General features: G+C 35.0%; 3 protein-coding genes and 1 long non-coding RNA gene across 4 annotated transcripts; 3 read left to right on the top strand and 1 right to left on the bottom strand.

Annotated features, from left to right (window-relative positions):
• The first annotated feature begins 4,255 nt into the window (after nucleotides 1–4,255).
• On the top strand, nucleotides 4,256–4,871 carry LOC132106246 (perforin-1-like). Its single transcript, XM_059511883.1, has one exon. The coding sequence runs from the start codon at nucleotides 4,381–4,383 to the stop codon at nucleotides 4,780–4,782; it is 402 nt and encodes a 133-aa protein (XP_059367866.1). The 5' UTR covers nucleotides 4,256–4,380; the 3' UTR covers nucleotides 4,783–4,871.
• A 2,798-nt stretch (nucleotides 4,872–7,669) lies between these two features.
• Nucleotides 7,670–8,280, top strand: LOC132106245 (perforin-1-like). The gene has a single exon (XM_059511882.1). It carries the CDS (start codon nucleotides 7,790–7,792, stop codon nucleotides 8,189–8,191), a length of 402 nt encoding a protein of 133 aa, XP_059367865.1. The 5' UTR covers nucleotides 7,670–7,789; the 3' UTR covers nucleotides 8,192–8,280.
• A 2,805-nt stretch (nucleotides 8,281–11,085) lies between these two features.
• Nucleotides 11,086–11,700, top strand: si:ch211-240l19.7 (uncharacterized protein LOC799219 homolog). The gene has a single exon (XM_059511881.1). It carries the CDS (start codon nucleotides 11,210–11,212, stop codon nucleotides 11,609–11,611), a length of 402 nt encoding a protein of 133 aa, XP_059367864.1. The 5' UTR covers nucleotides 11,086–11,209; the 3' UTR covers nucleotides 11,612–11,700.
• A 3,507-nt stretch (nucleotides 11,701–15,207) lies between these two features.
• LOC132105578 (uncharacterized) lies at nucleotides 15,208–21,980 on the bottom strand. The gene is made up of 2 exons (XR_009423962.1): nucleotides 21,928–21,980; nucleotides 15,208–15,305 (listed from the first exon to the last, which is right to left on the bottom strand). It is a non-coding gene; the product is annotated as an uncharacterized LOC132105578 (long non-coding RNA).
• Nucleotides 21,981–22,063: the final 83 nt, after the last annotated feature.

Genomic DNA, 22,063 nt, shown 5'->3' with positions numbered 1-22,063 from the left:
CCCCTCCATTGAAACTGTGTGCATGGTGTACTGTCCATGTCCAGAAAGGTAAGAAAAACATCATCAAAGTAGTCCATGTGACATCAGAGGGTCAGTTAGAATTTTTTGAAGTATCGAAAATAATTTGGTCCAAAAATAGCAAAAACTACGACTTTATTCAGCATTGTCTTCTCTTCCGGGTCTGTTTTAAAAAAAAAATTTTAAACACTGCAGTTTAGTGATATCCAGTTCGCGAATGAATCACTCGATGTAACCGGATCTCTCAAGAAAGGGCCCTCAATAAAGGGCTACTACTACTACTACTATCTTCTTGAACCAGTTCACCAAATCGAACTGAATCGTTTGAAACCATTCGCGTCTCCAATAAGCATTAATCCACAAATGATTTGATTATAAAATAAACCAATATCCCGAGAACAAGTCAATCTTTCGTTCATTATCTGGCTCGGCTCTGTGTTCATCTTCAGTTCTCTCTTCACAGCAGTTCAGTCAGTGTACTGTTTGAGTAAATGAATTACTCCGGGATAATGGTTTATTTTAACTCCGAGGGAGTATCAGCCACGTTAAAAAAGCTAACAGCTTAAGTAATTTGTGGATTAATGCTAATTGGAGACGTCTACCGTTTTAAATGATTTGAGTTGGTGAACTGGTTCAAGAAGATCCGGTTACATCGACTGATTCCTTCGCGAACTGGATATCACTACACTGCAGTGTTTTGAAATCTCACAACAGACCCGTAAGAGAAGACAATGATGAATAAAGTCGTAGTTTTTGCTATTTTTGGACCAAAATGTATTTTCGGTGCTTAAACAAATTCTAACTGACCCTCTGATGTCACATTGACTACTTTGATGTTTTTCTTACCTTTCTGGACATGGACAGTATACCGTATACAGTTTCAATGGAGGGACTGAGAGCTCTCGGACTAAATCTAAAATATCTTAAACTGTGTTCCGAAGATGAATGGAGGTCTCACTGGTTTGCAACGACATGAGGGTGAGTAATTAATGACATAATTTTGATTATTGGGTGAATTAACCCTTTACGCAGCACAATCACTCTCAGTCACTGCGAAATCTTGTTTAGCCCCGTCTAACATTTCTGAGCGTTTTTCCTTGTGTTTGTTATTCCTGTGTTTGACCTTTTTGGACCGTGTATTCCGACTCTGATTCTCTGCTGCCTGCCCCGATCTCTGCTTGTTTCGATTCTGGTTATCCCTGACATAATTCCTGATTTCTGCCTGTCTGACCATTCTTTTTAATAAATGCTGCAATTGGATCCGAACGTCTGACTCTTCATCTTAACACTTATAAGTGTATATTCAGATTTACATTTATATATTCATTAAATATATGGTATATTTGTATACGTATATTTGCATTTCTAAATACAGGTGCTTCTCAACTTATGTCGTGGAAAAGTAAATTTATTGCAGTAATTCTACTCAAATTGTGAAATTTGTGTATTTAATAAATTCATACAGACTGCAGTAGTTTAACTTTTTGGTTCTTTTAATTGTGGTGATTTTAGCTCACATTTAACAAAAACCCACCAATTCATTCAACAAATTAGAATACTTAAGACCAATAAAATAATTTTTAGTGGATTCTTGGCCTTCTGGAAAGTATGTTCATTTACTGTACATGTACTCAATACTTGGTAGGGGCTCCTTTTGCTTTAATTACTGCCTCAATTCAGCGTGTCATGGAGGTGATCAGTTTGTGGCACTGCTGAGGTGGTCTGGAAGCCCAGGTTTCTTTGACAGTGGCCTTCAGCTCATCTGCATTTTGGTCTCTTGTTTCTCATTTTTCTCTTGACAATAGCCCATAGATTCTCTCTGGGGTTCCGGTCTGGTGAGTTTGCTGGCCAGTCAAGCACACCAACACATGGTCATTTAACTAGCTTTTGGCAGTCTGGGCAGGTGCCAAATCCTGCTGGAAAATGAAATCATCTTCAAAAAGCTGGTCAGCAGAAGGAAGCATGAAGTGCTCCAAAATTGGTAAACTGGTACAGTACTTTGTTTTTCAAAAAATACAATTGGCTAACACCAGCAGATGACATTGCACCCCAAATCATCACAGACTGTGAAAACTTAACACTGGACTTCAAGCAACTTGGGCTATGAGCTTCTCCACCCTTCCTCCAGACTCTAGGACCTTGGTTTCCAAATTAAATACAAAACATGCTCTCATCTGAGAAGAGTACTTTGGAATACTGGGCAACAGTCCAGTTCTTCTTTTCCTTAGCCCAGGAAAGACGCCTCTGACATTGTCTGTGGTTCAGGAGTGGCTTAACGCGGAATACGACAACTGTAGCCAAATTCCTTGACACGTGTGTATGCGTTGACCCCAGCCTCAGTCCATTCGTTGTGAAGTTCTCTCAAATTCTTGAATATATTTTGCTTGACAATCCTCATAAGGCTGTGGTTCTCTCGGTTGGTTGTGCATCTTTTTCTTCCACACTTTTTCCTTCCACTCAACTTTCTGTTAACATGCTTGGATACAGCACTCTGTGAACAGCCAGCTTCTTTGACAATTAATGTTTGTGGTTTACCCTCCTTGTGAAGGGTGTCAATGATTGTCTTCTGGACAGCTGTCAGATCAGCAGTCTTCCCCATGATTGTGTAGCCTAGTGAACCAAACTGAGAGACCATTTTGAAGGCTCAAGAAACCTTGGCAGGTGTTTTGAGTTGATTAGCTGACTTGCATGTCATCATATTCTAATTTGTTGAGATTAGTGGGGTTTTCTAAAATGTGACCCAAAATCATCACAATTAAAAGAACCAAAGACTTATACTACTTCAGTCTGTGTGTATTGAATTTATTTAATACACGAGTTTCACAATTTGAGTTATATTACTGAAATGAATAAACTTTTCAATGATATTCTAATTTATTGAGAAGCACCTGTATTTATTCAGACTTATAAGCATATATTCAGATTTACATTTATATATTCAGATTTATAACTATATATTCAGATTTACTTCTATATATTCAGACTTACAAACATATATTCAGTTTTACATTTATATATTCAGACTTATACTGTAAGTATATATTCAGATTTACTTTTTTGTCATTCAGACAAAACAATATATTCAGACTTTTAACTATATATTCAGAGTTTGCATTTATATGTTTAGGCTAATAACTATATATTCAGATTTTTATATAATTATTTCCTGCTTGGCACCTCATGTTTTACTGTTTACAGCATGTTACTGTATATGATAAGGTAACTTACATTTAACTAATCCACAGGTTTTTTTTTATTACCAAAAAAGAAAGAAAGAAAGAAAGAAAGAAAGAAAGAAAGAAAGAAAGAAAGAAAGAAAGAAAGAAAAAGTACAAGGTATGCACTTAATACAACATTGCACCATGCATCACTCTCTGGTACATTTAAGAATATTTTGAGTGTTATTTGCGCCCACCCTTAATGTGTCGTGTACTGTATGTCCATCTCAAACTCTTGATTAGTTCTGATCGTACAGTATATGATAAAGGTGTGAATGACACCATGTGTGCACATGCACTCAGTGCCCTGTCCTTCCAAATGTGTGTGTGCACTACGTGTGTTTTCCTTGAGCAAGACTCTCTTCAAATTCATATCCATTGGATTCTGAGTGCAACCAATACCCAATTAAATTAAACCATTGCACTTCCATATCATTTTACCATGTGCTTTCTGACTGTCACAAATACAGTCAATTATACACGTAAAAGTATTATAGCAATAATTAATTTGAACATTTGAGAAATGTGGTCCAACCGACATTAAATATTAGATTTTATTTGCAAGGCATTCATCTATATAAAAATTACTAGATGGTTGCACCACATGACTTTTTTGTCATTAAATTTAAAACAAATTTTGAAAATGGTGTAAGATTATTTTAATTTTAATTTTAAATCAAAATGAATTTGGACAAAATGTTTAAAAGATGATTTATTTCTTCATAATGTACACACTTGTATGTCACTGACGCAGTGTTTTCTTCTGTTGTAGCCACTGAGGACAGACAATTATTAAACTTATTTTAAATGATCACTTTTACGACTTATTAGGATGCAGTTTTACACACACTTGGCAACTTGACCAATGCAAACAGACCACTAATGTTTCATTATAATATTTGACAGAGATTCGTATGGGATTTAACCACCTGTCGATCACCTGTGGGAAGATTTCTGAGATTGCGTTGGCTTTAAAGGGGTGAAGATCAGGAGGCATTCATACAGACTCTAATACAAGTGAGGTAAGGCATTTCAACGCTCAATCACATCTCAGCTTCTACTTGTAATATATTATTATTTCCTCCTTTCAATACTTGTGTGTTAAATCTTGATTATAACTGAACATCTGTTCTTTCTGGCAGCCATGGCAGTCTTTTATCATCTTCGGCTGGTGTCTCTAGCCGTGCTGATGCTGGTGTCTCTGCTGGACTTTTCCAGTGCTGCTGTTGTTGTGTCTGGTTTACGAGGATATAACCTGCCTGGTGATGCTTTGGGAAACGCACCCGATCCATATGTCAAGATCTGGTGCGGTGGTGAATACAAGAGAACTAATTATTTCCAGGGTAAACGTGATCCTGAGTGGACATCAAGCTACAGCTTCTCAGGCTGCAAATCTGGTCATACACTAGAGCTGCAGGTGTGGGACCAAGACGTCAAATTTGATGATCTCTTGGGCTCGTATAGAACAACAGTGAGAACTGGATCTAACTCTGGTAGTTTTTCTGTGGGCAAAGGAAAAATGAATTTCAAATATAATGTTAAATAAATCTGTTCCAAATCAGCACTTTGTAAAGCTGCTTTGAGACAAACCTCCTCTGTATGAAGCTCAGCAATAAAAAAGTAGAAAAGCATGCATTGAACACTCTGCGTATGTTTTGCATTGATGTGTGTTCATTAAAATCTACACACCGCTAACACTACATTTTAACAAAGTGCTTATAGTCTATGTGCTGAAGGTTACATGTGCACTCACAATAAATACTAGTATGTAGCCTTAGAAGATAAAACTGAAGAAAGTTAGCTGAGTTTTAGCATCATTACTCCATTCTTTAGTGTCACATGATTTGAACAAATATATGTTATTATAATCAGTGTTGAAAACAGTTTTTGCTGCCTAATATTTTTTGTGGAAACCATGATAAAAAAAGTTAAGTAAAGTAAGATTTAAAAAAAAAAATAAGAAGAAGAAGAAATAGATTTTTTAAATCAGTAAGGACTCGTGAAATTGATTAAAATTAACAATAAAGACATTTATTGAAAGAAATGCTCTTCATTGAACTTTTGTATTCATCAAAAGAATCCTTAAAAAAACTATTACTGTTTCCACAAAAATATTAAGCAGCAAAAACTGTTTTCAACATTGATAATAATTAAGAACAATTATTAATAATTGAGCACTAATAATAACTTGGCACTAAATCAGCATGTTAGAATGATATCTGAAGGATCATGTGACACTGAAGACTAAAGTAATTGCTGCTGAAATTCAACTTTGCAAATTAAAAAAATATATTCAAACAGAAATCGGTTTTATGGTTTTTGTATTTCTGATCAAGAATAAATGCAGCTTTGGGGATCATATGAGACTTATTGCAAAAACATTCATAATTATATTATTTATTTAGGATCCACTGGTGAGCAAGTGATGTAATGCTACATTTCTACAAATCTGTTCCAGTGAAGAAACAAACTCTTTGAATCTTGGAAGGCAACGTAGCCCAATTTTAGTGTGATCTATTAACTACACATAAATCTCTCCTTTTACTTAAGTAGCAGGTATGGCTGTTATGCCATTAATTATTTTCAATACGTCTGACTTTGTGTTTAACGTGAATTTAATAAAAACATTTTAAGTTACTAATTATAACACTTGCATTGCACAGAAAGAGAGCAAAGAGCATTTACATGATCAAAGAACATTATCAATGTCTTCAGTCTATAGCCAGAGTTCAAACACTCTTAAAAACTCCTATTATAATCACTCAAACTGTTTAAACTATTTAAAAAGGAATATCTTACATACACTGTACACACATCTGCACTTTGTTGTTTCTGATGAGAGAGTTCACCAGAGATCAGACTTCAGTCAGTGAGTGCATGCACTGAATAGGTCCGCTTTTAGAAAAAAAAAAACCTTTAAAATGTTTTTGAAACAAAAAATGTTTTGTAAAATGTTTTTTTTTAACTAGATAATTGCAAAACATGACTTTTTTCATTTAAACTTCGAATTTAAAATTAAACTTTTCTTTAAAATATGTATAAATGTTTTGTTTTAATTATCTGCAACCAACATTAATGCAAATAGTTCATCTGAACTAAATGTTTAAAAGATCACTTCTTTTCTTTATAATGTACACTCTTGTATGTCACTGACCCAGTGCTTTCTGCTGTTGTAGCCACTGAGGACAGAATTACTCAAATTATTGAAATCATCACTTTTCTGCCTTCTTAGGATGCATTATTTTACACACTTGGCAACTTGACAAATGTTAATACACCACCATGTTTCAAGATAATATTTAACACAGATTTGCATGGGATTTACCCACTCGTTGATAACCTTTTGCAAGATTTTGTTATTGCATTTTGAGACTGAGATGCATTTTGGGATTAATTTTATGTAGCATACTCCAGTGTTACTTTACTAATGTTATACTGTTTACAGCATGTTACTGTATATGGTAAGGTAACCATTTAACTAATCCACAGGTTTTTTTTTTTAATTACCAAAAAAAAAATTGTACAAGGTATGTACTTAATACAACATTGCACCATGCATCACTCTCTGGTACATTTAAGAATATTTTGAGTGTTATTTGCGCCCACCCTTAATGTGTCGTGTACTGTATGTCCATCTCAAACTCTTGATTAGTTCTGATCGTACAGTATATGATAAAGGTGTGAATGACACCATGTGTGCACATGCACTCAGTGCCCTGTCCTTCCAAATGTGTGTGTGCACTACGTGTGTTTTCCTTGAGCAAGACTCTCTTCAAATTCATATCCATTGGATTCTGAGTGCAACCAATACCCAATTAAATTAAACCATTGCACTTCCATATCATTTTACCATGTGCTTTCTGACTGTCACAAATACAGTCAATTATACACGTAAAAGTATTATAGCAATAATTAATTTGAACATTTGAGAAATGTGGTCCAACCGACATTAAATATTAGATTTTATTTGCAAGGCATTCATCTATATAAAAATTACTAGATGGTTGCACCACATGACTTTTTTGTCATTAAATTTAAAACAAATTTTGAAAATGGTGTAAGATTATTTTAATTTTAATTTTAAATCAAAATGAATTTGGACAAAATGTTTAAAAGATGATTTATTTCTTCATAATGTACACACTTGTATGTCACTGACGCAGTGTTTTCTTCTGTTGTAGCCACTGAGGACAGACAATTATTAAAATTATTTTAAATGATCACTTTTACGACTTATTAGGATGCAGTTTTACACACACTTGGCAACTTGACCAATGCAAACAGACCACTAATGTTTCATTATAATATTTGACAGAGATTCGTATGGGATTTAACCACCTGTCGATCACCTGTGGGAAGATTTCTGAGATTGCGTTGGCTTTAAAGGGGTGAAGATCAGGAGGCATTCATACAGACTCTAATACAAGTGAGGTAAGGCATTTCAACGCTCAATCACATCTCAGCTTCTACTTGTAATATATTATTATTTCCTCCTTTCAATACTTGTGTGTTAAATCTTGATTATAACTGAACATCTGTTCTTTCTGGCAGCCATGGCAGTCTTTTATCATCTTCGGCTGGTGTCTCTAGCCGTGCTGATGCTGGTGTCTCTGCTGGACTTTTCCAGTGCTGCTGTTGTTGTGTCTGGTTTACGAGGATATAACCTGCCTGGTGATGCTTTGGGAAACGCACCCGATCCATATGTCAAGATCTGGTGCGGTGGTGAATACAAGAGAACTAATTATTTCCAGGGTAAACGTGATCCTGAGTGGACATCAAGCTACAGCTTCTCAGGCTGCAAATCTGGTCATACACTAGAGCTGCAGGTGTGGGACCAAGACGTCAAATTTGATGATCTCTTGGGCTCGTATAGAACAACAGTGAGAACTGGATCTAACTCTGGTAGTTTTTCTGTGGGCAAAGGAAAAATGAATTTCAAATATAATGTTAAATAAATCTGTTCCAAATCAGCACTTTGTAAAGCTGCTTTGAGACAAACCTCCTCTGTATGAAGCTCAGCAATAAAAAAGTAGAAAAGCATGCATTGAACACTCTGCGTATGTTTTGCATTGATGTGTGTTCATTAAAATCTACACACCGCTAACACTACATTTTAACAAAGTGCTTATAGTCTATGTGCTGAAGGTTACATGTGCACTCACAATAAATACTAGTATGTAGCCTTAGAAGATAAAACTGAAGAAAGTTAGCTGAGTTTTAGCATCATTACTCCATTCTTTAGTGTCACATGATTTGAACAAACATTATATGTTATTATTATCAGTGTTGAAAACAGTTTTTGCTGCCTAATATTTTTTGTGGAAACCATGATAAAAAAAGTTAAGTAAAGTAAGATTTAAAAAAATAATAATAAGAAGAAGAAGAAGAAATAGATTTTTTAAATCAGTAAGGACTCGTGAAATTGATTAAAATTAACAATAAAGACATTTATTGAAAGAAATGCTCTTCATTGAACTTTCTATTCATCAAAAGAATCCTTAAAAAAACTATTACTGTTTCCACAAAAATATTAAGCAGCAAAAACTGTTTTCAACATTGATAATAATTAAGAACAATTATTAATAATTGAGCACTAATAATAACTTGGCACTAAATCAGCATGTTAGAATGATATCTGAAGGATCATGTGACACTGAAGACTAAAGTAATTGCTGCTGAAATTCAACTTTGCAAATTAAAAAAATATATTCAAACAGAAATCAGTTTTATGATTTTTGTATTTCTGATCAAGAATAAAGCAGCTTTGGGGATCATATGAGACTTATTTCAAAAACATATTCATAATAATTTTATTATTTAATTAGGATCCACTGGTGAGCAAGTGATGTAATGCTACATTTCTACAAATCTGTTCCAGTGAAGAAACAAACTCTTTGAATCTTGGAAGGCAACGTAGCCCAATTTTAGTGTGATCTATTAACTACACATAAATCTCTCCTTTTACTTAAGTAGCAGGTATGGCTGTTATGCCATTAATTATTTTCAATACGTCTGACTTTGTGTTTAACGTGAATTTAATAAAAACATTTTAAGTTACTAATTATAACACTTGCATTGCACAGAAAGAGAGCAAAGAGCATTTACATGATCAAAGAACATTATCAATGTCTTCAGTCTATAGCCAGAGTTCAAACACTCTTAAAAACTCCTATTATAATCACTCAAACTGTTTAAACTATTTAAAAAGGAATATCTTACATACACTGTACACACATCTGCACTTTGTTGTTTCTGATGAGAGAGTTCACCAGAGATCAGACTTCAGTCAGTGAGTGCATGCACTGAATAGGTCCGCTTTTAGAAAAAAAAAAACCTTTAAAATGTTTTTGAAACAAAAAATGTTTTGTAAAATGTTTTTTTTTAACTAGATAATTGCAAAACATGACTTTTTTCATTTAAACTTCGAATTTAAAATTAAACTTTTCTTTAAAATATGTATAAATGTTTTGTTTTAATTATCTGCAACCAACATTAATGCAAATAGTTCATCTGAACTAAATGTTTAAAAGATCACTTCTTTTCTTTATAATGTACACTCTTGTATGTCACTGACCCAGTGCTTTCTGCTGTTGTAGCCACTGAGGACAGAATTACTCAAATTATTGAAATCATCACTTTTCTGCCTTCTTAGGATGCATTATTTTACACACTTGGCAACTTGACAAATGTTAATACACCACCATGTTTCAAGATAATATTTAACACAGATTTGCATGGGATTTACCCACTCGTTGATAACCTTTTGCAAGATTTTGTTATTGCATTTTGAGACTGAGATGCATTTTGGGATTAATTTTATGTAGCATACTCCAGTGTTACTTTACTAATGTTATACTGTTTACAGCATGTTACTGTATATGGTAAGGTAACCATTTAACTAATCCACAGGTTTTTTTTTTTAATTACCAAAAAAAAAATTGTACAAGGTATGTACTTAATACAACATTGCACCATGCATCACTCTCTGGTACATTTAAGAATATTTTGAGTGTTATTTGCGCCCACCCTTAATGTGTCGTGTACTGTATGTCCATCTCAAACTCTTGATTAGTTCTGATCGTACAGTATATGATAAAGGTGTGAATGACACCATGTGTGCACATGCACTCAGTGCCCTGTCCTTCCAAATGTGTGTGTGCACTACGTGTGTTTTCCTTGAGCAAGACTCTCTTCAAATTCATATCCATTGGATTCTGAGTGCAACCAATACCCAATTAAATTAAACCATTGCACTTCCATATCATTTTACCATGTGCTTTCTGACTGTCACAAATACAGTCAATTATACACGTAAAAGTATTATAGCAATAATTAATTTGAACATTTGAGAAATGTGGTCCAACCGACATTAAATATTAGATTTTATTTGCAAGGCATTCATCTATATAAAAATTACTAGATGGTTGCACCACATGACTTTTTTGTCATTAAATTTAAAACAAATTTTGAAAATGGTGTAAGATTATTTTAATTTTAATTTTAAATCAAAATGAATTTGGACAAAATGTTTAAAAGATGATTTATTTCTTCATAATGTACACTCTTGTATGTCACTGACGCAGTGTTTTCTGCTGTTGTAGCCACTGAGGACAGACAATTATTAAACTTATTTTAAATGATCACTTTTACGACTTATTAGGATGCAGTTTTACACACACTTGGCAACTTGACCAATGCAAACAGACCACTAATGTTTCATGATAATATTTGACAGAGATTCGTATGGGATTTAACCACCTGACGATCACCTGTGGGAAGATTTCTGAGATTGCGTTGGCTTTAAAGGGGTGAAGATCAGGAGGCATTCATACAGACTCTAATACAAGTGAGGTAAGGCATTTCAACGCTCAATCACATCTCAGCTTCTACTTGTAATATATTATTATTTCCTCCTTTCAATACTTGTGTGTTAAATCTTGATTATAACTGAACATCTGTTCTTTCTGGCAGCCATGGCAGTCTTTTATCATCTTCGGCTGGTGTCTCTAGCCGTGCTGATGCTGGTGTCTCTGCTGGACTTTTCCAGTGCTGCTGTTGTTGTGTCTGGTTTACGAGGATATAACCTGCCTGGTGATGCTTTGGGAAACGCACCCGATCCATATGTCAAGATCTGGTGCGGTGGTGAATACAAGAGAACTAATTATTTCCAGGGTAAACGTGATCCTGAGTGGACATCAAGCTACAGCTTCTCAGGCTGCAAATCTGGTCATACACTAGAGCTGCAGGTGTGGGACCAAGACGTCAAATTTGATGATCTCTTGGGCTCGTATAGAACAACAGTGAGAACTGGATCTAACTCTGGTAGTTTTTCTGTGGGCAAAGGAAAAATGAATTTCAAATATAATGTTAAATAAATCTGTTCCAAATCAGCACTTTGTAAAGCTGCTTTGAGACAAACCTCCTCTGTATGAAGCTCAGCAATAAAAAAGTAGAAAAGCATGCATTGAACACTCTGAGTATGTTTTGCATTGATGTGTGTTCATTAAAATCTACACACCGCTAACACTACATTTTAACAAAGTGCTTATAGTCTATGTGCTGAAGGTTACATGTGCACTCACAATAAATACTAGTATGTAGCCTTAGAAGATAAAACTGAAGAAAGTTAGCTGAGTTTTAGCATCATTACTCCATTCTTTAGTGTCACATGATTTGAACAAACATTATATGTTATTATAATCAGTGTCATGGCTGGACTGGCCATTGGGCATACCGGGCATTTGCCCGGTGGACCGACGTGCTTTTTGGGCCGATATCTCATACTCATACTTTTTTTTTTTTTTTTAAACGGCCCATAAAATTTGTACATCGGCCGCCCATTCGTTTTGTTTTGTTTTGCTTAATTGGCGGCGCTGGGTTTGTGCCGGTGTAATGCATTGGTCAAAGTCAGTGTTAGTTTTTTTTTCTGACAGACCAGCCCATGAGACACGTAGATCAGCGGCCCATTGGCTCTTTTCTTGATTGACACTGGGCTGGCCCAATCACAACTTTAAACGAGTGAGCGAGCGGCAGCAGTGTCAGTGTGTATCTGTAAAAAAAAGATGGAGAAGAAACGCAAGGAATGTGCAGATAAATAGCGTGAAAAAATAGAACCAGGCCCTTAAAGCAGACACTGTAAACTGTGTCAAAATATATCTTTATTTTTTTTGTGCATTTGTTTTACAAAATATGGCTATTACTGTCATTGGATTAATATTATAACTATTATTATGTATAGGTGTAATGTAAATAGACACTATAACTAAAAGAGGTTTGAATTTTTCTTTGTGTAATTTGCACACTGAATATGGGTTGGAGCTTTTAATCTTGAACTCTCAAAGTGCACCAGATTAATGAAGTTAACATTAAAATGCACAAACCTTCTCACGGGGGGGCATGCCCCCCAACCCCCCTAGAAGGACCGAGGACACACCACCATAGTTTTAACAAAAATCCTGTAAGAAACACTGGTATTGCTATGCCAGAGCCGCTTATAGCTTGTTTTAGGATTCACCGCTGTGGAGTATAGTTCAACTGTATTAATAAATATAACATTTTGACTTATTTCATCTGTTAACTCTCACTCGTTCCTATACTCACTCATTACATGGCATTAGTGGTTTTAATGAATAGGAGTTGGTATGCATATAATTAAGGGCGTGCAAAGATGGATGGTGTTTATGATCATATAGTGGGCCGGTCTGGGCAAAAATGCCCGGGCCGATTTTTTGTCCCAGTCCAGCCCTGATCAGTGTTGAAAACAGTTTTTGCTGCCTAATATTTTTTGTGGAAACCATGATAAAAAAGTTAAGTAAAGTAAGATCAAAAAAAAAGAAGAAGAAGAATTAAATGCTCTTCATTGAACTTTCTATTCATCAAAAGAATCCTTTAAAAACTATTACTGTTTCCACAAAAATATTAAGCAGCAAAAACTGTTTTCAACATTGATAATAATTAAGAATAATTATTAATTGAGCACTAATAATAACTGGGCATTAAATCAGCATGTTAGAATGATATCTGGAGGAACATGTGACACTGAAGACTAAAGTAATCGCTGCTGAAATTCAACTTTGCCATTAAAAGACTTCTCTATATCAATTTGCATATGTTTTCCCAAATGTCCCCAGTTCAGACATAGGAAAACACAAATACGTGCATAAATTCATTAAATTCAAATAAATTCAAATAAATTCATGCATACGGAAAGCACATCGGTTTCAACAGCTGGGCACAGTTTAGTTCTACCTCAGGACAGTGAATTGTTAAAATAATTTTCATACAATCTTACAAACATGTTACAAGAAAAAAGTTGTAAACAAATAGGCATGGGATCTAACCACCTGGGGTCTCATTTCTATAAACGTTGCGTACGCACAAAATAGGCATAGAAATTGCATATGCAATACGCACATATCGGGATTTATAAAAAAATAACTTGGCGTAAATATGTAGCTATGCATCTCACGGACATTCTAGACCATGCGTGCGCACTCTTTTCTTGGCGTAAGAAAAGTAATGAAGTAAGGAACGATTTTAAAATCAGTTTTCATTTCAATGTATTTACATTAAATATTCCACTCTTATGGAGATAAGCACTGAAAATACAGAAGTGCTACAGATGCACCTTAATTCATCTTTAAACTAAACTTTAAACCGCAGCTGCATGCAAGGAGGTGATGATGACGTGTTAAATCCTCTCTACAACATTATGAAAAATACCACTGTAGTTGAAAGATTCAACTTGAAGAAAATTGTAATTTGCCTGTTTTCTTTTTAAAATAGGCTACTTTGTCAGTGACGCACCGAGTCAGAAAATTCTATTTACACTGCAAGAAATATAGGCTAAAAATTATATGTCCACCTTATCATCAATACTGCATAAATTAAATTTGATTTGAATTTTTTAAAACAATTGAAATACTATTTGGCCAGTGGAAAAGAATGAAAGCAACTATATTCTATTAATCTGAGAACTATTTTAAACAGTTTTGTTTTTAGGGATTTTAATTTTTATATATTTATACTAAAAGGATACTGGATGATTTTTAGTAATAAAAACTGTGTTTGGCACAAATATCATTTATAGTCCACATCTCATATTTCCTTAATGTCTTGTAGCCTACCTTAAACGGCGTTAAATATGGTGTCACGTGGATGGGAATATGCAAAGAAATGATATGCAGATGAGGTTATGCATAGTAAAACTAGGCGTTGTAAACTCCATATATGGTGATTTCGGGGAGGAGTCGGCTGGAAAGGCAAGTAATCTTCCCCAGACTGGGATTATTAGTCTCGTGTAGCCAACGGTTGCAAAGGGAGCTAACGTTAGGGTCAAAAAAACATGCATACACACAACACCGACATACAAGCAAGGTAAGGCATCTTAACACTACATCACATCTCAGCTTCATATATTATTAAATTTAGCTCTCCTTGGCGCGTTCATAGAACGCCGCGTCGATGTAGTGAACGGATGGTTCATTTGAATAGAATCTTTTCAGTTCAGAGAATCGATTTAAATGATAAACTACAGATTCTGACGACTTCGACGGTTAACAGTCTTCGGGAGGTGACGCTTGTCAATAAATAACAACTTTAATTTCGGTTTGTTCTTTACACACATCTATTCTGGTTTACTTATAGTAGTAGTAGTAGTAGTAGTAGCCCTTTATGTTTATAATAGGACGAAAGCGGGCGAGTCGTATTAGATCATTAAAATAGTTGAATTTTTGTTATTGTGGATAGTGACGGTGCCCAGTAGCCTAATCATTAATACATTTGCGAGATTGAACATTATGTGCTGCAAAATTTTAATTTTGTCTTTCAGTTCCGACATGATTAAGGTGAGTAAATGACAACAAATATTTTGGGGGGTGAACTAGTACTTTAATATGCACTTTAATGCTATATGCTGAGTTTATTTACCCATAACCTCAAGAGCACATTAATGATAGAGCCCATGTGTCAAACAATATGAACTTCAGAAAAGTATTTATTAGATTTAGGCAGGTATTAACATTCAGACATAGTTTATATTTAGAGGAACTTGCCCCAAATCTAACTAACCTTGGTTATTATTAAACAGAATAAAGTGCTAGTTTAAATGTTAACAGATCCAACAAACAAAAGTAAGAAAAACATTAATGTTATCTGTTGACCTGTCTGTAAAGTGAAGTGAAGTGACATTCAGCCAAGTATGGTGACCCATATTCAGAATTCATGCTCTGCATTTAACCCATCCAAAGTGCACCCACACAGCATTTTTTGCTGCGGCGCCCGGGGAGCAGTTGGGGTTCGATGCCTTGCTCAAGGGCACCTAAGCCATGGTATTGCTGGCCCGAGATTCGAACCCACAACTAGGGTTAGGAGTCAAACTCTCTAACCACTAGGCCACGACTTCACTAGACCACGACTTCCCTAATGTAGGGCATTGAGAATATAATGAAAATATAACTAACTGAGACCTTTTCTAAGTCTTTAAAATATATAATTCTCTCAGAAACATTGATCTTAAACAAAAATATTTTTTGCTACCAACAACATAATTCACCCACAATAGATTAATCGATAATGTTTGCCACACTGATTGCTCACCTGTAACATATTTTTTCTTGATAGTTGACAGTGATAAATTGTCTTAAAGCAGCTTAATAATGTTGCTGTTATATAGAGTGTACTTAAAGTAAATCCATCAAGTCAGAACCTAAGCTACACATTAAATCCTGATTCTCACCCTCGACTAATAGCATCAATTAATCTGAAATCATCCACACTGATAATATACCGTATTGTTAGGATGCAGGGTTTATAGACCTGTGTTACTGAAACATTATGTTTCAGGCTGCTTGAAGGTAAAGCTATCAAACCACTAGTTCACATATAGAGGATAAACACAGTGTGCAACTGAGTTGATTCTATATATCTGCCATGCAACTTAATTCAAAAATGTGTGTTTTTGTAGGCATCAGATGCACTCACTTCTCATCCTGAGTTTTCTTCTGTTCCAGTTTAACAGCAGCCTGAAGGCTTTCCATCTTTACCTTCAGAGTGTCGTTCTCAGCCAGAACCTTCAGTTTCTCTCCCAGCTGAGCTTTCAGAGTACCTAGATCCTGCTCCTGATCTTTACACCTGCAGAGAGAACATTAGATGGGAGAAATAGGAAACTCTGTAGACTTTTTTTGTAGACCTTCATGCCAAAGAAAAGAAAATGTCCATCCAAAAGGAAGATCTGGATTTCTACATTTATTACTTATAAAATGTGTTATACAATTCTAGGTTAGTTTAATATAAAACGCTCCTGTGGCACCATATAACAACAGACTATTAAACTTAAGATGACCTTTGAAGTTGTCCAAATGAATACAGTCGTTGCCAAAAATATTGGCCCCCTTGGTAAATATGATCAAAGAAGGCTGTGAAAATTAATCTGGATTGTTAATCCTTTTGATCTTTTATTTAAAAATTTCACAAAAATGTATCCTTTCATTGGATAATAAGAATTAAAAATGGGGGGAAATATCATTATGAAATAAATGTTTTTCTCTAATACACATTGGCCACAATTAACGGCCCCCTTTTATTCAATACTTTTTGAAACCTCTATTGCCAGTTTAACAGGTCTAAATGCCTGATGAGGTTAGAGAACACCTCACAAGAGATCAGAGACCATTCCTTCATCCAGAATAACTTCAGACCCTTTAGATTCCCAGCTCCATGTTGGTGCTTCTCCTCTTCAGTTCACTTCTCTCATTTTCTGTAGGGTTCAGATCAGAGGACTGCAATGGCCATAGCAGAAGTTTGGTTTTGAACTCAGTGACCCATTTTTGAGGTTTGTGTTTGGGTTATTGTACAGTTGGAAGATCCAAACATGGCCTATTATAAGATTTTTAACAGAGTCAGTCACTTACTGATTTTTTATCTGTTGGTATTTGATAGAATCCACGATGCCATGTATCTAAACAAGATGTCCAGGACTTCCAGCAGAAATATAGGCCCAAAACATAAAAATACAGCTGTATATTTCATTGTACACATGGGGTACTTTTTATCTCTGTGTTCACCAAACCCATTTTGAGTGTTTGCTGCTAAAAATTTTTGACTGACCATTGAAGCCAGTCCCATTTGAAGTTCCAGTCGTGTCTGATAAATGAATATGCTGGAGTTTTGTTTTTGGATGAGCTAGGAGAATTTTTCTTGTAAACCTCCCAAACAACATGTGGTGATGTAGGTTCTGTTTGACAATTTCTTTTAAGGTTTTCTGAACCCGAGATTCAACTATTTTCTGCAATTCTCCAGCTGTGGTCCTTGGTGAGTCTGTCTTTAGCCACTCAAACTGACCTCCTTACCATACATTAGGATGATAGACACACATCATCTTCCAGGCAGATTCGTAACATTTTATGTTGATTGGAAATTCTTAATTATTGCCCTGATGGTGGAAATGGGAATTTTCACTGCTCTAGCTCTTTATAGCCACTTCACCCATTTGTGAAGCTCAATTATCTTTTTGCTGCACATCAGAAATATATTCTTTGTTTTTTCTAATTGTAATGGATGATTAAGGGAATTTGGGCTTTGTTTTCCCTCCTCTATATATTTTTGTGAAACAGGAAGCCAGAGCTGGATAATTTCATGTTTATAATCATGCTGGAGTGCTCAAAAGTGTGAATATGAATGGGAATATACTTAAGAGAGATTTTACTCATAAGAATTTCTAGGGGGGGCAATAATTGTGTCCAATGAGTATTTGAGAAAAACCTTTATTTCATAATGGTATTCCCCCCCGTTTTAAATTCATATTATCCAATGAAAGGATAATTTTTTGTGAATTGTTAAAATAAAAAATAAAAAGGATTAACAATGCAGATGAATTTTCACAGCGTTCTTTGATCATATTTACCAAGGGGGGAAATATTTTTGGCCACGACTGTACTTAGCAATGCATATTACTAATCAAAAATTAAGTTTTAATATATTTACGGTAGGAAATCAAAAAGATGTCTTCATGGAACATGATCTTTACTTAATATCCTAATGATTTTTAGCATAAAAGAAAAGTCAATAATTTTGACCCATACAATGTCTTTTTGGCTTTTGCTAAAAAAATATACCCCAGCGACCTAAGACTGGTTTTGTGGTCCAGGGTCACATATGTAACACAGATAAGCATGGGATTTAACCATCTGTTGATCACCTGTTGATCATCAAGGTTTTTGTGATTGCATTGGCTTTATAAAGTGGCAGAGGATCATGAAGCATTCATACAGACTCTAATACAAGTGTGGTAAGGCATTTCAACACTCAATTATACCTCAGCTTCTACTTTTAGCATATGCAAATATTATGCTCTCGTTTCAATATTTATGTGTAATAAATCTTAATTATAACTATAAACGTTTGTTCTTTCTGACAGCTATGGCAGTGTTTCATCATCTTGGGCTGGTGTCTCTGGCCGTGCTGATGCGGGCATCTCAGCTGGACTTCACCAGTGCTACTGTTGGATAATTCAAATCCTCAGTGGACAGGAAGCTTAATCTTCTCAAGCTGTAGTTCTAGTAACAAACTAAAGCTGGAGGTGTGGGACAAAGACACGAAGTATGACGATCACTTGGGCTGGTATAGCGGATCGGTGGGAACTGGATCTAACCAGGGGCGTCATGCATTCATGATTTTTGAGGGGGCACATTTGGGTGGGGGGGGGTTCGGGAGTATAAGTCATTCTACGAAAGCACTGTATAACTGATATAGGCTTATTTTTTTATATTTTTTTTCCCTTTTTATTCAAAACAATTCCAAACATGCTTAATATATCAGGAGATATCTCGTTTCTCAAATATGTGTAGGTAAACGCGTTTTGCACCTTTATAGATTGTTATTTGATCAATATATGGAAATGTAGTGTAATCTATTAACTACACATAAAAATCTGACTTTTTACTTAAGTGCCATATCATGCCATAAAATATTTTTAATACGACTGAATTTGCATTTAATGTAAATTTTAATAACAATATTGTAAGATACTTATTTTAACACTTTCATTTTACAGAGAGTAAAGAACATTTACATTATCAAAAAACATTTTCATTCAGTCTAGCCAGAGTTCAGGCACTCTCAAAAACTCCCATTAAAATCACTGAAGCACTTTACATTATGAAACGAATATCTTACTTACATTCGTACGCACATCTGCACTTTTTGTTGTTTCTGATGAGAGAATTCGCTAAATAATTCAGTCAGCGAGCAAGTGAACAAAACACTGCGTTTCAGTGATGACTCTTCTGGACGTCTCTGATTGGCCATTGCATCCATAAGCGCAACAGAATAGTTTCTGATTGGTTATCATGAAGCGTTGTACGAACGCGTCTGTCTCTGGCTCAGCGCCAGCCAGCGAACGCAGATTTGAATTTAGCAGCTGATGCTGTGCACTGAACGATCTATTCTCACAGCTGTGATTGTATCAAATATATAAAAAATATTATTCTGCAATTTTTTTTTTTTCGTTTGGAAGCTGCATTTAAAATCCACTTGGCTCAGAAATCTGAGGGGGCACGTGCCCCCTCACTTTGAATGGGCACGACGCCTCTGGATCTAACAACCATGTTTCTTTTTCTGTGGGAAAAGGAACTCTGTTTTTAAGCTACGATGTGAAATAAATCTGTTCCAGATCAGCACTCTGTAAAGTGTTCGCTTTGAGACAAACGTCCTTTAAAATAGAAAAGCATTGGACACTATGTTTCGCTTTGAGTCTATCCATTGCTGACTTTATATTTTAACAAAATACTTTTGTCTATTTACTGGAAAAAAGCAGGCTACCTGTGCATTCACAATATACGCTAGTGTCATCAGTTTTGGTGAGCATGGGAGATGTAAAAAAAATTCTGTCATAACTATTTTGAACTTAGATTTTTTTAATTTTGTAATTTTTGGTGGGGGGGGGGGGGGTTGACTTACTCCAACAAAAATGATTACAAATACAAGTTGAGATCCTCTGAGGTGCATATTAGTCCCATGAAAAGTGTCTGCATTCCAAATGTACAGCAGTACCAATCGCATGTGTTTGGCTGGGATCAGATGTTTGTCATTGCGTGTTTAATTCTGCTTGGTGGCGCAAAAAAAAAAAAAACAGAAATTTAACTCATCACCTCAAAAGACTGATGCTGTCTCTGAACTTACTCACTCATTCACCAATAGCACATGACATGGCAACTGAGTGCACTATGAATTGAGTGAATTTGGATGGTGACGTGCTTTGGAGAGATTACATTTATCTTACATTCATTCATCAAATACAAATAATCAAGATTTAGTCTGATAATGTCTCTGGACTTAGAACAAAATTTTGGAGGCAGATTGTCAATGACATTATCAATTATGGCTATTCATAAAAGTGCATCACAAGAGTGAAACGACTCCCTAGTCTTGTGTCAAAGACAGTTTAGATAAATTAAAATTCAGAAAATTAGGTATTATTAGGTAAGTAAATTAACACAGAGACACAGTTGTATTTAAGCTAATACTTTATAGAAAGACTCTGCTTCGGTACAGTTACTGTGTCCTGATCTTGAGCAAGACTCTCTTCTCCATATCAGAGATGTTGGACTTTGTGTTGGACCAATTCCATATCAATTTGTTAAGTGCTTTTCCAAATCTTCCCAGCTCAGCAACAGAAAAACACAAATGCACTGACCAAGCAAATTAAACAAAATATGACTGTAGATTTTTTTTTTTTCCAAAAAATATATGAAAGACAAATCTAAACAAATAAATAAATATGGCAAGCTGTCCAGTTGTAGATAAGATCCTAAATAAAGCACACAAATAAAAGCACTGGGGTTTGCTTAAAGACATACATTTGGTCTTTGACCATTTTTTATATTTACATTTTTCTGTAATTGAAGAGAATTTGAAACTTTGATGAAACTTTGAACTTTGTTTAAACTGAATGTTAAACTTTGTTCTAAGTAAAAAGCTAAGCAAATCTAACAGATATGCATGGGATCTAACCACTTGTTGATTGACGAAAAAATAATTGTGTGGGCGTTTGCATTTTAAAGGGAACTAGGATCAAAAAACATGCACACAACAGCTAAATACAAGCAAGGTAAGGCGTCTTTAACACTACATCACACCTCAGCTTCAGATATTATTTTTTATTAAATCTTAATTATAACTGAACATGTATTCTTTCTGACAGTCATGGCAGTGTTTGATCATCTTCGGCTTGTGTGTTGATGCTTCAGTAGTTAACAGCTGTTGAGGAGTTAATTTCACTTTGTTCTTTACATCTATCATATTTGCTTATAATAGGAAGATAACGGATGATCCATATTGGATCACCTTTTTTTTCTTTTTTTTTAATCATGATTAAGATCGACTGCTGAGAGCTTCAAAACTTTCATTTTGTCTTCCACAATGACCCTTTGAGAAAGGCAAACTGATTTCGACATGATCAAAGTGAGTAAATTACAACAAAGTTTAATTTTTGGGGATGAACCAGTCCTTTAATATGCATTTTAATGCTACATTCTGCAGGCTTATATACCCACAACCTCAAGAGCACATTAATGATAGAGCCCATGTTTCGAAAGCAATATGAACTTCAGTAAAGTATTTATTACATTTAGGCAGGTATTAACATTCAGACATGGTTATATATTGAGAGTAACTAGCCTCGGATCTAACTTACTAACCTTGGTTATTAAACAGAATAAAGTGCTTTAACAGAGCCAACAAAAAAAAATGTAAGAAAAACATTATCTGTTGACCTGTCTGTGTAATGTAGGGCATTGAAAGTATAAAATCTTTAAAATATATAATTCTCT

Source organism: Carassius carassius, chromosome 26 (assembly GCF_963082965.1).
Source record: "Carassius carassius chromosome 26, fCarCar2.1, whole genome shotgun sequence".
Lineage (NCBI taxonomy): Eukaryota > Metazoa > Chordata > Actinopteri > Cypriniformes > Cyprinidae > Carassius > Carassius carassius.
The sequence above is the reverse complement of the archived record's forward strand: the minus strand, read 5'-3'. Positions and strand labels throughout refer to the sequence as shown.